Source organism: Festucalex cinctus, chromosome 3, assembly GCF_051991245.1.
Source record: "Festucalex cinctus isolate MCC-2025b chromosome 3, RoL_Fcin_1.0, whole genome shotgun sequence".
Classification (NCBI taxonomy): Eukaryota; Metazoa; Chordata; class Actinopteri; order Syngnathiformes; family Syngnathidae; genus Festucalex; species Festucalex cinctus.
This window is the reverse complement of record NC_135413.1, coordinates 22,000,119-22,018,611: the sequence shown is the minus strand read 5'-3', so window position 1 is coordinate 22,018,611 and position 18,493 is coordinate 22,000,119. Positions and strand designations below refer to the sequence as shown.

The 18,493-nt window shown below is 39.5% G+C and overlaps 3 protein-coding genes across 5 annotated transcripts; 1 reads left to right on the top strand and 2 right to left on the bottom strand.

The window, feature by feature from the left end:
- Positions 1-70: 70 nt before the first annotated feature.
- On the bottom strand, positions 71-15,685 carry epx (eosinophil peroxidase). Of its 2 annotated transcripts, none has more exons than XM_077516637.1 (16): positions 15,323-15,685; positions 6,932-7,016; positions 6,681-6,856; positions 6,362-6,494; positions 5,923-6,052; positions 4,643-4,849; positions 4,234-4,576; positions 3,097-3,257; positions 2,742-3,000; positions 2,511-2,681; positions 2,201-2,438; positions 951-1,162; positions 719-883; positions 543-626; positions 326-422; positions 71-201 (listed from the first exon to the last, which is right to left on the bottom strand). In XM_077516637.1, the coding sequence occupies exons 1-16, from the start codon at positions 15,525-15,527 to the stop codon at positions 129-131; spliced, it is 2,739 nt and encodes a 912-aa protein (XP_077372763.1). In that variant the 5' UTR covers positions 15,528-15,685; the 3' UTR covers positions 71-128. The 2 variants fall into 2 exon arrangements, with proteins under 2 accessions (XP_077372763.1, XP_077372764.1); XM_077516638.1 differs by lacking the exon at positions 15,323-15,685 and adding an exon at positions 13,549-13,648.
- Positions 7,493-11,125, bottom strand: LOC144016039 (uncharacterized). 2 transcript variants are annotated; one of them, XM_077516670.1, is made up of 2 exons: positions 10,372-11,125; positions 7,493-9,295 (listed from the first exon to the last, which is right to left on the bottom strand). In XM_077516670.1, exons 1-2 carry the CDS (start codon positions 10,472-10,474, stop codon positions 8,103-8,105), a joined length of 1,296 nt encoding a protein of 431 aa, XP_077372796.1. In that variant the 5' UTR covers positions 10,475-11,125; the 3' UTR covers positions 7,493-8,102. The 2 variants fall into 2 exon arrangements, with proteins under 2 accessions (XP_077372796.1, XP_077372797.1); XM_077516671.1 differs by having other exon boundaries at positions 10,376-11,125.
- On the top strand, positions 11,342-13,475 carry LOC144016045 (uncharacterized). Its single transcript, XM_077516684.1, has 2 exons — positions 11,342-11,901; positions 12,322-13,475. Exons 1-2 carry the CDS (start codon positions 11,778-11,780, stop codon positions 13,236-13,238), a joined length of 1,041 nt encoding a protein of 346 aa, XP_077372810.1. The 5' UTR covers positions 11,342-11,777; the 3' UTR covers positions 13,239-13,475.
- Positions 15,686-18,493: the final 2,808 nt, after the last annotated feature.

Sequence of the window (18,493 nt, the reverse complement as noted above, 5' to 3'; positions counted from 1 at the left end):
TCATTTGTTCATAATTTAGTACATTGAGTGTTTGGTGATGTAATGGAACAAAGGACAAAACACAAGCTCGTTCCTTCATATTTGTTCATGCTGCTTCAGGAATGAAACTCAATTTGCAGTTTTTTTTTTTAGGAAGTGGCAGCTAAACTTTGCCTTTGGCAACATCCAGCACAGCCTGATTCTTGTTTGTTTGGCAAAAACCTGAAACAAAAACATTATAAAGATTTTTATCAAACATTGGACTGTTTTTTCCTATTTAAAAAAAAAAAAAAAAAAAGACTGAAAAGTTGAGATTTTGGTGTCGAATGTTTTTGTGGTGACTTGCCTTCGAAAACAGGTAAGGATCATCAGCGTTCCGGCAACACCTCCAAGCACGACTATGGCTGCCGTCACGACCAACACGGCAGATGGCGAGGAGAACTCTGGATCCGTGCAAATAAACAGTAATAGTCACAAGTCAAGCTAAATGCTGAACTAAACACAGCGTGTAGTTTGGTGGTGTTGTAAGAGTTTTGATTGAGAAATTGTCTTTATTAACCAACCTGAGCAAGAAAAGGAGCCTGGCAGGTTGAGACACTCCAAGTTGTGGGGGCAAACAGGAATTTGTTGTTCACATTCATTTATGTCTGAAATGAAAGCAATCATGGTCAATTTTGCTGTGAATGGCATCAATATGACTTTGACAACTTTTTATGTATTAAAAGTAAAATTTGTATACCCTGGCATGTTGGCGGTGGGGAGCTCCACTGCTGTCTTTGTGCGTCACAGCTGATAGATGAAGAACCTTGCAGCACAAAACCAGGTTGACACTCATACATGATCACATTGTCGCAGAGCAGGGTGTAGCCGGACTGAATTCTGGATATGGGACCGCAGTTTGGATCTTGGGGAGAGAGGTTACCGAATTGTCACAACATTTTTATGGACAAACTTGGCTTTTTGGTCTTCACCTGAGTGTGGTTCTTTCCACGGGCTGAGGTCGAGGTCAGGGATGAGCGGGCTGGAGCAGGTCAGCATGGCATCCGGGTTCTCTGTGCGTGTGAAGGGGTCTTTGGGGACGTGGGTGATGTGGCTGTTGTCGCAAATGATTCGGGACAGAGAGACGGCGTGGAGGTGCGTCCTCTGCGCGCTGGTGAACACGCCCTTCCTCTCCCACCAAAACCTTCAGAGAAGACACCAACATTTAGTGTCAAAAGAGACATTTTAGGCCAAATCAGAAAACAAAATCTGTATGGCACCTCAAAACATTTGAACATTGTGATGAACAGTGTGTATGTACTAGCTAGGCAAATGTACTGAGGGCCCAAGAGCTAATTAGAGCTACACCATAACACAAAAATATGCAGGATCCAATACTTTGACATTCATTTTCTTCTGCCTTTTGTTGTGTTTTTTTCTCTCTGATACTTTGTTTTTCATATATTTTTAGACTTTTCTGCTTTTTTGTCAAATTTCTGACATTTTTCTGGCAATTTTATGGACGTATTCTGGTCAATGGTCATTTTCTGCCTCTCTTGTTCCCGTTTTGGACTTTTTATTGCTTTTTTTTTTAAATTAGCATTTTTTTTTCTGACATTTTCTGGTGATTTTATGTTTTATGGACATTTATGGTAATTTTCACAATTTCTTCTTTTGTTTTTGGAAATTTTATACATAGTTTTTGAATGTTTTATTTTCTGCCTTTTTATTCAATTTTCTGATTTTTTTGGGGCAATTTCATGGACATTTCATGGTTATTTTCTGCCTTTTTGTTTTTGGATATTTTATGATTACCAGTTGAACATTTTCTTTTCTGCCTTTTTATTCAATTCACTGACATTTTTTTGGCAATTTCATGGACATTGTATGGTCAATTTCTGCGTTTCCTCACACTTTTTGGACATTTTTAGGTTATTTTAAAAACTTTTCATCTACCTTTCGTCTCTTTCTGACAACTTAAAATTTTTGACTGTGATTAAAAAAAAAACACGTTTAATTCTTAAGCTCCCCCCCCCCCCCCCAAATGATTCATTAATTTGAAGAATATTTGATCTAAATAAATAAAAACAAATATGTAAAAAAAAATAAAAAATCTACTAGATTACTAGAGGACTAAAAAAAAGCCACATGTGGCCCCAGAGCCGCAGGTTGCAGACCCCTGAGATAGGAGATTTCCTGTGACTAAAACTGTTAAGTAGAGCCTGACCATAGATTAGTTTACCTGTCACCATCTCTCAGAGCTCTGAACTGTCTGGCCAGCAGGCAGGATAAGAGTGGTCCCACTCTGCCTCCGGGTAGAGCCGGTTCAGAGATGGCCCCCACCCACACGTCAATGTTATGCGGTGTTCCGTACAGTTTCTGGAATTTGTGAGCTAGAATCGGACTACCCAGGATGTCTGCCAGCGTCAATGTTGTGTTGGGAACGGAGAGACCGCAGAACCTTCGCCATGAGCTGTATCCTGGTTGGGGATCAGTTGAGGTAGGTCAGCAAAAGTTTGTGCGTGAGAGGCTTTTCGAGTCAACGCTGGTACCTGGCAGGCCGTGGTCCCGGCCCCTCTGAAGGTTGAGTGCCCCGAGGTCCAGAGGCATTCCGCCTTGCGCCTGAAAAAGACGCTCTGTCAGCTCCTCCACCATCATCTGACCAGGAGTCTGTAGCTTGGCAGGAGATAGCAAGAGGCCACGCAGCACTGGGTCTATACCGCCTGATGACGACACCATACATCAATATCAGGACAGCACTTAATTCCCATGTCTCATCTTACCCTCCTGGACGACCCTCCACGAGGCGAACAAAGAACGATGAAGGGGGAGCGAGGGATGCTGGGAGTTTGCGGCATACCCGGGCCCAAGCCTGGTCACGACGGGCTGCACGGTGACGTGAGCAAAACGAAAAGCGGCGGTGGCGAAGATGTTGGCAATGCTGGGATCCACGTCAGGGTCGTAACCCTTGTAGGGAGGCATCTGCCTGGACATGGCCTTCTCTCCGAGGATTCGCGGGAGGTAGTGCTCCCACGTTAGGATCTGGAACGTAACAAGACTCAAGTCTACCACTGAAGAAAAAAAAAGTCCTTTATATATCCAAAGTCCACAACGACTGCCATGTTGGAAACATTTTACCTGGTGGATGGCTCCTATGATCTTCCGGGCCTCCTGGTAGAGGGTGTTGGGACTCCAGTGGGGGTTTAGATCATGTAGCTTTTTGACCAGACGGTTGTGTTCTCGCAGGAAGATTGTGTGCAGGACCACCATGCCGAGATGTTCGTTGGCTCTTGAATCGCCTGTCAAACATGACTCAAGAACTCCAGTGGTGCGAAGTAACAATGTGCAAATACTTACAATGGAGGAAGCCTAAATAAAATGAGTGCAGTGTGAAAAGTGATTTACTGAGTACAAAACGTATCTGTACTGTCTACTTACTTTGTCAAAAGACTATTATTATTATTTTCAGTTACAGCTGATGACAATTTGGAATGTAACGATATCCCAACATCAAGATTATGATAAATATCACGATATGAACGTCACATTCACAATATAATAATTATGATATTGCAGTGAGTTTGGTGACATTAAAAAGCTCATTATACTGAAAATTAAACTGCACTAAAAAACTAGCCACCAGAGGGTGCTAGAACTGCACAAATGGAAATCAACCTGACTTTTTTTTTTTAACAGATGTTCTGCTTTTAATATCGTGACATGACGGTGATATATTGTGTCAGTTTTAATATCGTGATATAGCGATATTGCTGTTATCGTTACATCCCTAATACACAATATTGTGTTTTTGTCCATAATAACAGCAGTGATAGAGAAATAGGCTTGGCCATGTCATTGTCATGTGCTCATTGGCTCAACGGCGCAAAGCATCTATGTTGTTCAGAATGTTGCGTTCGAATGAAGTGACCAAAAGTTTTGTTTTGTTTTTTTTTCAATGAAGCTATTGAGAAATATTTGCTGGTATGGTCGATTTATAGTAGTGATGACCACAGCCTTGGCCATTTCTGATGCATTATTATTATCATTATTCCTAATTAAAATTAAACTGCACTAATAAACTAAGCGCCAGAGGTGCTAGAACTGTACCAATGGAATACACCCTCACCTTTTCAACAGATATGCTGCCTTTCATATCGTGAAATGACGACGACGATATTGTGGCAATTTTAATATTACCGTTATCGTTACATGATATATGTTAAAAACTATCCCAGCTGACTTTTTGGCACGATGTCCATCGCGGACTGTACTCACCAGCCTGAAAGCAGGACGTGGCATTGTCCCGTGGCACGGAGCCCTCTCTCGGGCCGCAGGGATCCAAATGAGCCTGCGGGCGTGGCAAGAAGGGCAGGTAAGCCAGTTCCCCGTCCGAGTGCTGCGAGTTGCAAGCCATCGAGCCGAGAGGCGAGGAGTGATCGCGTAGCTCCTGAGCCTGACTATCAGAGCTACCGTACACCATACTGGCGTCCACAAAGGAAGTGATGGCGTTGAGCTGCTCACGGTGCAGAGGGGGCCCAACTCCATCCACGCAACTCGGTGCAGAGCGGAAGAAGGGCATACAACTCTGGATGCCATATCGAAGATCAGATGGTGGAATCTGAGGGGAAAAACTTTACGTTCTAACAAAACACAACAGTCCCTTCAAGCAATTAGATTGAAACACCTGAATGGGAAAGCAGGGCGAATCCCGGTTGCAGGTTCGGGTGCAGTCCGCCCCGGTCCGGAAAGCCACCGTGCTGGGGCTCTGCGGGGTCAGCACCAGGTCGTGGTCAATCCACTGGCCCCACTCAACCAGCAGGTGGGATAGAGTGGAGTCCAGAGAGATGTTGTCATTGTGAGTGAACAGAACCTCCTGAGACACCAGTCGGACCTGTGCAGACCAACAAGGAGAGGTGAGGAGGCGAACCCGCTGTCAACAGGACTGAGAAGATAGTGGTGAGTGCTGCACTCTAAAACAGCTGGGTCAAAAAAGGAACCAAGTCACCTGTTGGGGTTGTTTATTCAACACAAAAACTTAAAAAACACAATTTTTTGGGTTACTTATTCAACTAAAACAGATAACACAATTTTGAGGTTATTTATTTAACCTAAAAAGTTAAATAATCCAACATTTGGGGCTATTTATTTAACCTAAAACGCTTAATAACCCAACTTTTTTGGGTACTAATTCAACCTAAACAGATCACCCAATTTTTGGGGTTATTTATTGACCTAAAAAGTTAAATAACCCAACATTTGGGGTTATTTATTTAACCTAAAAACCCAACTTTTGGGGTTACTTATTCAACTAAAAGAGATAACCCAGCTTTTTGTGTTGTTTATTTAACCTAAAAAGTAAAATAACCCAACATTTTGGGTTATTTATTTGACCTAGAAACACAACTTTTTGGGTTACTTATTAAACTAAAACAGATAAACCAATTTTTGGGGTTATTTATTTAACCTAAAAGGTTAAATAACCCAACATTTGGGGTTACTTATTCAACCCAAAACGGATAACCCAATTTTTTGGGGTTATTTATTTAACCTAAAAGGTTAAATAACCCAACATTTGGGGTTACTTATTCAACCCAAAACGGATAACCCAATTTTTTGGGGTTATTTATTTAACCTAAAAAGTTTTTTTGGGCTACTTATTCAAACAAAACAGATAAACCAGTTACCAATTTTTTGGGGGTTATTTATTAAACCTTAATTCTGAGTTATTTATTTAACCCACAAAGTTAGGTCAAATGATTAAATCACACAGCAACCCATTTGTGTGCGTGCGTGTGTGTGTTTGGGGCGGTGGGGGGCCATGGTTAGGGGTGTTTGTTGTGCAAAACAAGCCGATTTTAATTCATTTGACCCAACTTTTTGCGTTAAATGAAAAAGTTGGGTTGTTCCCTTTGTACACATTTTGATGAACGTTTTGTTGAACTGTTTTTAGAGTGTAAGTCTTACTGGCGGCAGGCTGAAGTTGTGATAGGTGTGATTTTGATCCCAGCCTCTTGGTGTCCCCCATGCGTCTTCATACTCCGGAGGCAACCAGCGAGAATAGGGAATGTTTGCAGAGCCCCATCTGGGATGTTGTCTGAGCAGGTGGAAAAGTAACAAAATTCCTTATATATATATATATATATATATATATATATATATATATATATATATATATATATATATATATATATATATATATATATATATATATATATATATATATATATACACGCACAGACAGTGAAAACATCAGAGGTCCCAAAATGGAACCTTGTGGAACACCATATGACAGACTGTACGTACAAAACTGTCTTTTAGCTGCAGTTGGTTTTGAAGTGTTCTATAAATAAAATTGAGTGGTATTTTTAGCAAGAGAAATGAAAGAAAATAATCAAGAGCTCACCTGTTGTTGCAGTGGGCAGTGATGGACCTGTAGCGTTCTGCCATGCAGCCAGTTGGACATCCGGCTGTGTGCAGTTGAGCTAAGCAGCCAGTGGCTTGTAGTAGATTCTCTACATCCGATTCACTCAGCAGATCTTGCGGGACAAACACATTCATACAAATGAAAAAACAAGTATGCCCAAGGTGCTGACAGACCAGCAAAATTGTATAAATTGTCCACCTCCAGTTATTCACAATCGCACATTGCAACCACAATATTATATTAACACATCATGACCATGCAGGCGTACCTAATGAAGTATTAGTTTTAGTTTTCATACCATGACCGCTGGGCTCCGTCATAGTGTGCGTGTAGACCATTTCTCGGATCAGCTCCACCGTGTTGTCCAGCAGCTCTGCGGCTCGAACGTGCGCCCTGCTTGTGCTTTGGGTCTGCTTGAAGTGAGCCAGCAGATCAGTTGGTCTCAGGGCACCTCCCGTCAGAGACTTCTTCACCCTAAAAATGCCACACAAAACTGTTGGGGAAAAAAAAAATCTTTTGGGAGGTGTTGCAAGGCAAGATGCTGTGGACCTTTCGCTTGTGTGAGCGTAGGCGCCATCAGTCAGCTCAATAGCCCTTCGAAGAGCCTCCTCCACAAACACAGAGCCTGCACGCGCTGTTTTAGACAGAGGGGAAAAAAACGTAACTAGTTAGGCTTAGTAGTGTTGTGAGAGCAGGACAGCAGTAAAGTAGTTCGCTTAATTATTATTAGGGCCCCAGCAGCGACTGCTGTGAGGTCCCTATGGACGTTTTTCACACACACACACTCGCCCTAGTCAACTGATGATTTTCTTGTTTTTCATTAATAAGATCTCAAACTACTGTAGATAGTAAATAATCAGCCATCAGTTCTCCATAAATATAACACTTCAAAGCTCAGTATCCTTGTCCACCAGTTCACTCTCACAGTTTGAACCAATCTCATCTGAGGCTTTGGCGTCTGCAGTAGCTGCCTCAAACCTTATGTGCACATTAGACCCGACCCCATCTGAGTCACAGCACAAGGACCCCCGAATCCCCACTTAACTGGCATAGCATCTTGGGAGCACCACCTTTTCAGTTGTGTGTGCACATTATCCAGACAAAGGCATGTGAAGAGCAGTACTTTATTGAGGATCATAATCAAGTACACATTTTCATCATCTCACCACAATGAATCAAGGTTTTTCCCAAATCAATTCAATCAATCATTCATTCCCTTATTGGATATGAACTTTATAGAAATAATGACAAACTATACAATTAGCTCTCGTGTCAAAACACTCAAAACATTGTAAAAACTGACTCAACACTTATCCACAGAATACATATCAGAAAATATTTAAGAATAAAAATAGATCACAAAAAATGTAAATTATTTAAAATTGCTGTCATTTTAGAAATTTTAATATACAAGGCACAGTGCATATAAATGGACATTTACATGTACACATGCCAGCCAGATTATAGCCATCAGATAGTTTTAATCTGCAGCCCCTTGTCGGGTTGATGAAACATTCGATTTCAACATTTTTTTTTTTTTTTTGCACTCATGTAACATTTTAAAATACAAATTCAATTTCAAAATAGGGCAAGTCAAAAAACACATTATACAATGCAAGTACACAAATCATTTGTTTACTACCACAAACTGAACAGGTAAAAAGCTTCTCTCTGGTGTGGGTTCTTGTGTGAATTGTTAAGTTTCGCTTTCCAGAGAATTTTAGGCCACAACCTGAGCAGGCAAATTGCTTCTCACCAGTGTGTGTGTTTTTGTGTGTTGTTTTAAGTTTCCCTTGTGAGCAAATGTTTTACCACAAACTAAGCAGTCAAAAGGTTTCTCACCAGTGTGGGTTTTTGTGTGTCTTTTTAAATCTTGATTACGAGCAAATTTTTTACCACAAACTAAGCAAGCAAAAGGCTTCTGTCCAGTGTGTTTTCTTGTGTGTATTTTTAAGCCTCCACTGTGAGCAAAATTTTGACCACAAACTAAGCATGCAAAAGGCTTCTCTCCAGTGTGTTTATTTGTGTGCATTTTTAAGCTTCCTTTGCGAGCAAAATTTTGACCACAAACTAAGCAGGTAAAAGGCTTCTCTCCAGTGTGGGTTCTTGTGTGTCTTTTTAAGCTTCCCTTCTCAGAGAAACTTCGACCACAAACTGAACAAGCAAAAAGCTTCTCTCCAGTGTGGGTTAGCATGTGCCTTTTTAAGCTTCGCTTCTCAGAGAAACGTCGGCCACAAACTGAGCAGGCAAAAGGCTTCTCTCCAGTGTGGGTTCTTGTGTGTCTTTTTAAGCCCTTCTTCATCGAAAAACTTTGACCACAAACTGAGCAGTTAAAAGGCTTTGCACCAGTGTGACCGATCATATGTCTTCTCAATTTACACTTGGAGACAAAAGTTTTTCCACACTGAGAACATTTCCAACGTTTGGTGTCAGTGTGACAGGTCACATCATCGTCATACTGTTCAGAGTCATCAGTGTGAGACGTGTCTTCACCATCTGACATTAGAGCTAACCGGCTGTCTGCTTGTGATCCCCCAAAGTGGTCCTCATCATCTTCTGTTGTTTTTTGTTGTCCTGAGCTGTTGCTTGGAAGCTCCTCCCCTTTGTTCTCTTCATACTGACATTCATCTTCACTTTCGTCAGTCTTCAAATTGACAGCAGTTACGGGCAACTCTGTGAAATGCTCCTCCTCTTTGATGTATGGTCGCAGCTGCTCCTCTTCTTTAACTTGAGGAAGCTCCAAATCCTCCTCCTCATTAATGTATGGTGGCAGCTTCTTCTCCTCTTTTTTTATGTTGGGAGGTTGTTGCTGCTCCTCTTCTTCAACTTGTAGAGGCTCCAAGTCCTCCTCCTCTTTCACACCAGGGAACTCTGGCTCCTGCCACTCGGGGCAAAGATATTTTACACTGACGTCTGCGGGACAAAAGATGCACATGGTTTGGGAAAGTCACTTTATTGTGATTTTATAGTTAAGATCACATGGGCCACATGAGTGAAAGAATAACAAAGCTGGCAAATGATTCGTATTGATTCTGTATTTTGGTCCAGAAATCACTTAACTCTGTAACACTGATTGTTCCAGACATAACATATATATATATGTATGTATATATATATATATATATATATATATATATATATATATATATATATATATATATATATATATATATATATATATATATATATATATATATATATATGTGTGTGTGTGTGTATGTATATATATATATATATATATATATGTGTGTGTGTGTGTGTGTATATATATATATATATATATATATATATATATATATATATATATATATATATATATATACACACATGCATACTCCCTCCGCGTCCAACATTAACAGTGGCCAGTACGACGTGTACGCTAGAAGACAGTTGCCAGTCAGCATTTCATTAATTAGATTCATGATAACCCCCCCTAACAAGTAATTAAAAAATCCAAAGTAATAATACACAAAACAAATATTACTCAATTACAGATAAATAAAAATAAATAAATACATAAAAAAATAAAATTACAAATTGTGTATTTTCGACTAAATAGTGTATTTTTTTCCCAAACCAACACCGTTGCAAGACAGCAAAAAGCCTAAGTAGTACAAATTACAGTTTTAATTTTAGCCAGCAGGGTGGTTTGTGTGCACATGAAGCCTCACAAGCAGAACCTTTTTGTGAACCTATTTGGTGGAAAGCTTCGAGTGTTCAAAAATCTTCACTGCGTATCACTAATTGTACGAAACAACAGAAAATTGTACATAATCATTTCATTTGCATACATCTTGTTTAAAAAATAATAAACATTTTTTTTTTTTTGCTATATAGCCTACAAGTGACACAGTGATGTGAAAAATGAACATGTTACAAGTAGTTCTGAGAAAATTTAGACAAACTACAAAACTAACGTAAAAAAGTGCCCGGTCCTTTAAAAAATAAATACATATTGTTGAAAAGTATTGATGACGCAAGTGACTAACCTACTCTGGTCAACATAACTCGAAGCTGCTTGCCAGCAGCGTCCATCAGTTGACATTGTCGCTCGTTCTCCTCTTGTGATTCACAAAGCTCCTTTCTGTACATTTTCACACGATATTCACGATATTAACGAGCAAACTAAACTAAGCTAAGCTAAGATAAGCTCAACAGGACCGAGAGATATCGACGAGCACTGTCTAATACAAATTTAACAATACACGAAATGTAGCAATAGTATCCATGTTAAAGTTCGTTCAGTACGAATTCAGGATGAAATATTATGAATTTTATATTATAGTGAATGTATGGCTCGTAAAAGCAGTCTGGAATGGAGTAACTACGTTAGGTGAAATCTACGGAAATAGCAATTGGACACATCTCATGTAACGGGGAAACATTTAATATACAGCCTAAAACTGTTTGCATAGTTATATATTCATTTGGAGAACAAATGAGAAATCTCTAAACTGCAGTCGGACGAATATGGAACATATTTAATTCCTGTACTGTATAATGTTGCTGTAAAGTCGACATTTTATAACACACCGTTCATCAGTACATCTATCACTTTCATCTCTTCAACCGGTGATGTGCTACAAAATAAGAGTGTAGGAAATATGTGATATATATGGTTATAGTACATACTTTTAAAAAAATACTGTGGGGTTTACCAATACTTACTTCAATATTAATGGATGGCGTTTTTTTTTGTGTTTTTAAAAAAAATGTATTTACAGAGTGAGTCACAACGTCCTATTAATGTAACCAGACTGAACAAGAGACATTTTGTGATTTCATTTCTACTTCCACCATTGACGGGAGGAGACGTAAATTCACAAAATGTCTCGTTCAATCTGGTTATATTTACACTGTGCGTGTTGATATTGCGTGACTACAGTGTTATGTCACTGTTGACCAGCAGAGGGACCTGGCTGGAAAACCAAAATTAGTATTCATTTCAAAAATGAACAAGACACTAAACGTGTCTTAAATGCTCAACTGCAGTTTAAATATTTATTTATTCTCTAAATGAATCTAGAATTGAACATGTTATTTTATGGTGTTTAAGAATATAAAATTCCAGTGACACGAGATTTGTCAAACTGGTGTTCCCGTAGATGACAAAAGATACTCCATTCCAGGCACGATTCCGGGCTGCGGAGCCAGTGCTACACTCGATTCACTATCATTCATAATTATTCATTCTGAATTCGTACTGAAAACTAACTTAAACATCGATACTGTGCGTCCGTCGCTACTTTATTGAAGTCAAACATAATTGCTACATTTCGTGTCTGGTTAAATTTGGATCAGACGAATTCTCTCAGCCCTGTTTAGCTGATCTTAGCTTAACTTATTTTAGCTGCTTGGTTTAGTTTAGTTTAGTTTAGTTTGTTAGCCGGTGAAAATGTGTGCAATAACGAACGTTACATACGAAAAGGAGCTTTGTGGAGCACAAGGGGAGAACGAGCGACAACAACAACTGCTGGACGCTGTTTGCCAGCAGCCTCGAGTTGTGTTGAACAGAGCAGGTTTGTCACTTGCTTAATCAATTATTTTCAATATAGATGTATTTTGAAAGGAATCTTCTTCCGGGCACTTTGTTAGGCGACTCTTTCAGTTTCTCAGTCGCTTCGGTACATTTTTCAGAACTACTTGTTCATTTTTCACATCTCTGTATCATTTGTACACAGCAAAAAGCAGTTTCTGCCTTTTTTTTTTTTTTAAACAAGCTATATGCAGATGAAATAAGTGAATTTTCTGTTGTTTCCTTTTTTAAATGTCCGGAACAATCAGTGTTTCAAGGGTTACAGAGTTGAGAAGTGATTTCTGGAACAAAATACAGAAAATACATATCATTTGCAAGCTTTGTTATTCTTTCACCCAAGTGGCCCATGTGAACATCACAATAAATTTACTTTACCAAACCATGTGTATCTTGTGTCCCACAGACGTCAGTGAAAAATATCTTTGCCCTGAGCTGCAGGAGCCAGAGTTCCTTGGCGTGAAAGAGGAGAACTGGGAGCCTCTTCAAGTTAAAGAAGAGGAGCAGTCACAGCCTCCCAACGTAAAAGAAGAGGAGCAGCTGCTACCATACATTAAAGAGGAGGAGGAAGATTTCACAGAGTTGCCCGTGACTGGTGTCCATTTGAAGATTGAAGATGAATGTCAATATGAAGAGAACAAATGGGCAGAGCCAAGCAACAGCTCAAGACAACAAATAACAGAATATGATGAGGACCACCGTGGAGAATCACAAGCAAACAGTCGGTTAGCACTAATGTCAGATGGTGAAGACACATCACACTCTCCTCACGCTGATGACTATGAACAGTCTGACGATGATCTGACATGTCACACTGAGAGCAAACGTTGGAAATGTTCTCAGTGTGGAAAAACTTTTGTCTCCAAGTCTAAATTGAGAAGACATGTGCTTGGCCACACCGGTGACAAACCTTTTGCCTGCTCAGTTTGTGGCCGGCGGTTCTCTGAGAAGGGAAGTTTAAAAAGGCACACTGGAACCCACACTGGAGAGAAGCTTTTTGCTTGCTCAGTTTGTGGTCGAAGTTTCTCTCAGAATGGGAGCTTAAAAATACACACAAGAACCCACACTGGAGAGAAGCCTTTTGTTTGCTTAGTTTGTGGTCAAAATTTTGCTCACAGGGGAAGCTTAAAAATACACACAAGAAAACACACTGGAGAGAGGCCTTTTGCTTGCTCAGTTTGTGGTCAAAATTTTGCTCACAAGGGAAACTTAAAGCAACACACAAGAACCCACACTGGTGAGAGACCTTTTGCCTGCTCAGTTTGTGGTCAAAATTTTGCTCACAAGGGAAACTTAAAACAACACACAAGAACACACTGGTGAGAAACGATTTGCCTGCTCAGTTTGTGGCCTAAAATTCTCTGGAAAGTGAAACAATTCACACAAGAACCCACACTGGAGAGAAGTTTTTTTACCTGCTCAGTTTGTGGTACTGAACAAATGATCTGTGTATACTTGTATTGTGTATTGTATGTGCCTTGACTAACCCTATTTTGAAATTGAATTTATATTTAAAATGTTACATATATGCAAACAATAAAATAAAATATAATGCCATGATGGTTATTCTTATTGGATTCAATCACATCAGAAAAGTATACAATAGCCCCGGCGGTAGAAAGTGTACACTTACAATGTTTAAAACTTGAGTCCAAGCAAGATGAAGACAGTATAATTTCGTTTTAGTGAGTGTGTTCTGAAAACCAAGGGCACAGATATTATTAAAAAAAACAAAAAAAAACATGGGGGGTCCAATCTGTTGCCATATGAATGAGAGGTACAGTTGACATGTTAGATTTTCTATTTAGTCTAAATTTTATCCAAGAATTCCATAGCTTTGGAATGTTTATTAGTTCCGGTTCAAATGTTAGTGTCGTCACCATCGCAAATCATTGGTGGGAGTTGACGCAAATTCACAAAATATCTAACGTTCAATCTGGTTACATTTAGTATGACTCAGTCATACAATACATAAAAAACGTATGTCATCCATTAATACTGACTAAATAACTATTTTCCGTCAACACCTCAATATTTAAGTATTTCTACCCATTCAATTATATATTTTTTCCTGGCTCTTATTTTGTAGCACATCACCGGATGAGGAGAGATGAACGTGATATGTAACTACATTGATGACCAAAGTGTTATGAAACAGTCGAGTTGACTTTTTTTTTTTTACACTGTACTATACAAGGAACTATCCGTGTGAAAATGCAATTATGTATATATATATATATATTATCCAAATGAGTGTATATTAAAGACGTGGTGTTTTAGGTAACTATACAGTATTTTTTTGACAAGGTTTGTCCAACTGGAGTTGCCGTAGATTTCACGTGACACAAGCCCTGTGTAGATGGCCCTTTCCAGGCTGCTTCTACGTAGTCACACTCGCTTCGCTTCGCTATCATCCTGAATTCGTACTAGAAGAACTTAAACATCGACACTGTGCGTCTGTCACTACTTTATTGAAGTCAAACATAATTGCTACATTTCATGTCTGGTTAAAATCGTATCAGACAGCGCTCGTCGAAATCTCTCGGTCCTGTTTATTTTAGCCTAGCTTAGCTTGCTAGCTGCTAAGTTGACGAAAAAGGATACAGCAGGCGTCAAGTGTAAGCATTAAGTGTCGTGACTATCGTGTGAAAATGTTCACAATCACCAAAGTCAAGTACGAAGAGGAGGAGCTTTGTGGAGCACAAGAGGAGAACGAGCGACAACGTCAACTGCTGGACGCCTTTTGCAAGCAGCCTCGAGGTGTGTTGAATAGAGCTGGTTTATCACTTGTTCAATCAATACTTTTCAACAATATGCTATGTATTTCAATAGTAAGACATTCCGTTACATTGTCTCTATTAGTTGAACATTCAACTGTAGTGCATCTATAAGCTTTGTCCACATATACTGCAACACCGTCTCCCTTCTTATTTTCTCTATTAAGTGCAAACAATTCATATCCTTCGAGTCCCATGCCACTTACTTTTTTCTTTCTCATGCCATTTCTCTGATATGGCAATTACTTTGAAACGGTTTAATTTAGTCAAATATTATTTGATTTTTGTAAAGTTTCTATACAAACTTCTGCTATTCAAGTGTATAACTGAAAGTGCATTTTTCATTTTTATATTCATGTTGAATTGATAGTCCATATAATCACAATTGCAACTACAGTCATTGTTTTTGTAAAAATGATTTTATCAGGGTCAAAATTATGTTCACGATCAAAAGTCTTGTGGTCAACATATTAAAAGGTTTGGAAGTTCATTTTTTTAGTGTGTGGCCTTAACACCAAAAAATAGCCGCTAAGTAGCATTTGCGAGATTTGTTATTCTTTTACTCATGTGGCCCATGTGATGATCTTAATTATAAAGTACATACATCACAATAAATTGGCTTTACCAAACCTTGTGTCCCGCAGACGTCGGTGAAAAATATCTTTGTCCTGAGCGGCAGGAGCCAGAGTTCCCTGGCGTGAAAGAGGAGGGCTTGGAGCCTCTTCAAGTTAAAGAAGAGGAGCATCCACAGCCTCCCAGCATAAAAGAAGAGCCGCTGCCACCATACATTAAAGAGGAGGAGGATTTCACAGAGTTGCCAGTGACTGGTGTCCATTTCAAGATTGAAGATGAATGTCAGTATGAAGAGAACAAAGGGGCGGAGCCTCCAAGCAGCAGCTCAAGACAACAAACAGAAGAGGATGAGAACCACAGAGGAGAATTACAAGCGGCCGGCCGTTTAGCTCTAATATCAGATGATGAAGACACGTCACACTCTCCTCACACTGACGACTATAAACAGTCTGATGGTGATGTGACATGTAACACTGATGGCACATGGTGGAAATGTTTTCAGTGTGGTAGAACTTTTAGCTGCAAGTCTCTATTGATAAGACATATGGTCAGCCACACCGGTGACAAACCTTTTGCCTGCTCAATTTGTGGTCGAAGTTTTGCTTACAAGGGATACTTAAAAATACACACAAGAACACACACTGGAGAGAAGCCTTTTGCTTGCTCAGTTTGTTGTAAAACATTTTCTCACAAGACATGCTTACAAATACACACAAGAACACACACTGGAGAGAAGCCTTTTGTTTGCTCAGTCTGTGGTCTAAATTTTGCTCACAGGGGATACTTAAAAACACACATAAGAACACACACAGGAGAGAAGCCCTTTGCTTGCGCAGTTTGCGGTAAAACATTTGCCGCGAGTGAAAACTTAAGAATACACACAAGAACACACACTGGAGAGAAGCCTTTTACTTGCTCAGTTTGTGGTAAAAGATTTTCTGCGAGTGAAAGCTTAAAAATACACACAAGACTCCACACTGGAGAGAAGCCTTTCACCTGTGTAGTTTGTGGTAAAAAATTTGCTCAGAAGGAACACTTTAAAATACACACAAGAAGCCACACGGGAGAGAGGCCTTTTGCCTGCTCAGATTGTGGTAAAAATTTTGCTAAGAAGGAACACTTAAAAAGACACACAAGAATCCACACTGGAGAGAAGCCTTTTACCTGCTCAGTTTGTGGTCAAAATTTTGTTCACAAGGCACACTTAAAACAACACACAAAAACCCACACTGGTGAGAAGCCTTTTGCTTGCTCTCTTTGTGGCCGAAGTTTCTCTGAGAATGGAAACTTAAAACAACACATGCAACTCCACACTGGAGAGAAGCCTTTCACCTGCTCAGTTTGCGGTCAAAATTACGCCCGGAAGGGGAACTTGGAAAGTCACATGCGAACCCACACTGGAGAGAAGCCTTTTGCCTGCTCAGTTTGTGGTAAAAAATTTGCTCATAATCAACAGTTAAAACGACACATAACAACCCACCATGGTGAGAAACCTTTTACCTGCTCAGTTTCTGGTAAAAAATTCCCAAGAAAGGCTAAAGATAAGAGGCACATGTATGCTGATGAGAATAGCAGTGATGAATGAAGCTTGATATGATTTGATAACTACCGCTGAATGAACGAATGATCTGTGTACCTGTATTGTATGTGTCTTGAAGTAGCCTATTTTGAAACTGAATTTGTATTTTGTATGTTGCATCAACCTGACAAGAGGTTGCAGATTTAAACTGAGTTGTATGTAGTTTTTCTTTTTTTTGTGTGTGATCCAGTAAGTGAGTAACGACTGATTGAAATTGACTTTGGATAAATTTTGAGATGGAAAAAAATGTACCTGATTATGATCCTCAATAAAGTAGTGCTCTTCACATGCCTTTCTCTCCATGGGGAGGGGGGTTTACTACTAGCTCAGGGGTGTTGAACTTTTTTTATTTGTCACAGTCACCTTTGTAGTTACAGGCTTACCTCAGAGGGCTGTTCTGACTGTGAAACCAAATAAATGTTTATTCGTCTCATCAAATTATTAAATATACACAACTGATGGATTACTGTTTTTTTGAAATCAGAAGTCAAGGATAATAGTTTGTTCAGTTATGCAAGTTCCTGTAAAAAGGGTAACCAGGCAAAATGTTTGGGGCGTGTGGGAAAAACTTACTAGGGCGGTGATTTATCTGACTTGTGAGAACAAAGTGCATACTAGTAGTTGGACATTAATATATATAAAATATTTTGAGTAGTCGGTTAACAGCCTTCCATAAGTAACGAGCTGAGGTCCTACCTGAGGTGTTATTAAATGACATTGCTCGCCGTGGGAGGGACAAGAGCAGGATGATGGTCACCTACAAGGAGTAGACATTGAAAAGAACACATCTAGCACAAAACTATGCATTTCACCCAACTCACCCCATGTAAAGTGTCCATCTTGATATGCTCCCTGTTAAAATCAGGCTGCTAGTGCAGAACAGTATCTTACTGCTGTGCTGACTGAGGCTCATAGCCTGCGCCAACAGGTGTGTGTGTATCAAATGGCAATTTATACACCAGCAGCCTGTAGCAGGTATGTGCAGAATCCCCTTATCAGTACCGCTGGTGACAGGAAGGCAAGATCAAACAAAAGCTGTGCTGCCTACACCTCGCAATCTTTTTTTTTTTTTTAATTCAATTTAAGTTGAAAAGCATTCTGTCATGTTAGATCATTTCAAACAACTCAGTGTGTCAGTTGTGCTTCTTCAAACCTCCACCACTAGATGGCGGCAGCAAACTTTAAAACAGGCATTAGTTTTTACCGTCAGCTGATCTGCCAACCGCTAATAGACACCAAAGAGGTCGAACAAGAGAAGACGATGGACGACCAGGTACAGTCACGTTTCGTCCTCAGTTCAGAGTTTGAAAGTTATTAAGAAAGCATATGCTTTTATTTTTTTGTTTTAATACGATACAGTTGAGTGTATTTTTTCTTGTAAAGAAAAAAAAAAGTTTTGTGTGTGTGTGTGTGTTTTTTTGTTTGTTTTTTTGTTATGTTATGTGTAAAGTCACGGAATTTGTAAGTCAAAGGTAAGGTTGTCCCCCTCCGGAAAACGTTTGCTTTTTTTTTTTTTTTTTTATAAAAAATAAACTACTATAACAATCCGCATAGTCTGTATGCTAGTCACAGGAAAAATATAAACACGCTGTTTGTTTCCACCGTGTAAAGGAGCGTTGCATCGCGGGAATATCATAAATCTATGAATG

What these genes read in the sequence shown, in the direction of transcription:
- LOC144016039 (XM_077516670.1), bottom strand. Translation starts at nt 10,474, where the DNA reads ATGTACAGAAAGGAGCTTTGTGAATCACAAGAGGAGAACGAGCGACAA. An exon ending in AGTTATGTTGACCAGAGTAG is followed by an intron (nt 9,296 to 10,371) that starts GTTAGTCACTTG and finishes TTTGTCCCGCAG; the next exon opens with ACGTCAGTGTAAAATATCTT.
- LOC144016045 (XM_077516684.1), top strand. Translation starts at nt 11,778, where the DNA reads ATGTGTGCAATAACGAACGTTACATACGAAAAGGAGCTTTGTGGAGCA. An exon ending in AGTTGTGTTGAACAGAGCAG is followed by an intron (nt 11,902 to 12,321) that starts GTTTGTCACTTG and finishes TGTGTCCCACAG; the next exon opens with ACGTCAGTGAAAAATATCTT.
- epx (XM_077516637.1), bottom strand. Translation starts at nt 15,527, where the DNA reads ATGGACACCAGTCACTGGCAACTCTGTGAAATCCTCCTCCTCTTTAAT. An exon ending in ACTGCCCACTGCAACAACAG is followed by an intron (nt 6,053 to 6,361) that starts GTGAGCTCTTGA and finishes CCACCTGCTCAG; the next exon opens with ACAACATCCCAGATGGGGCT. An exon ending in CCCACCGCCAACATGCCAGG is followed by an intron (nt 627 to 718) that starts GTATACAAATTT and finishes CTTTCATTTCAG; the next exon opens with ACATAAATGAATGTGAACAA.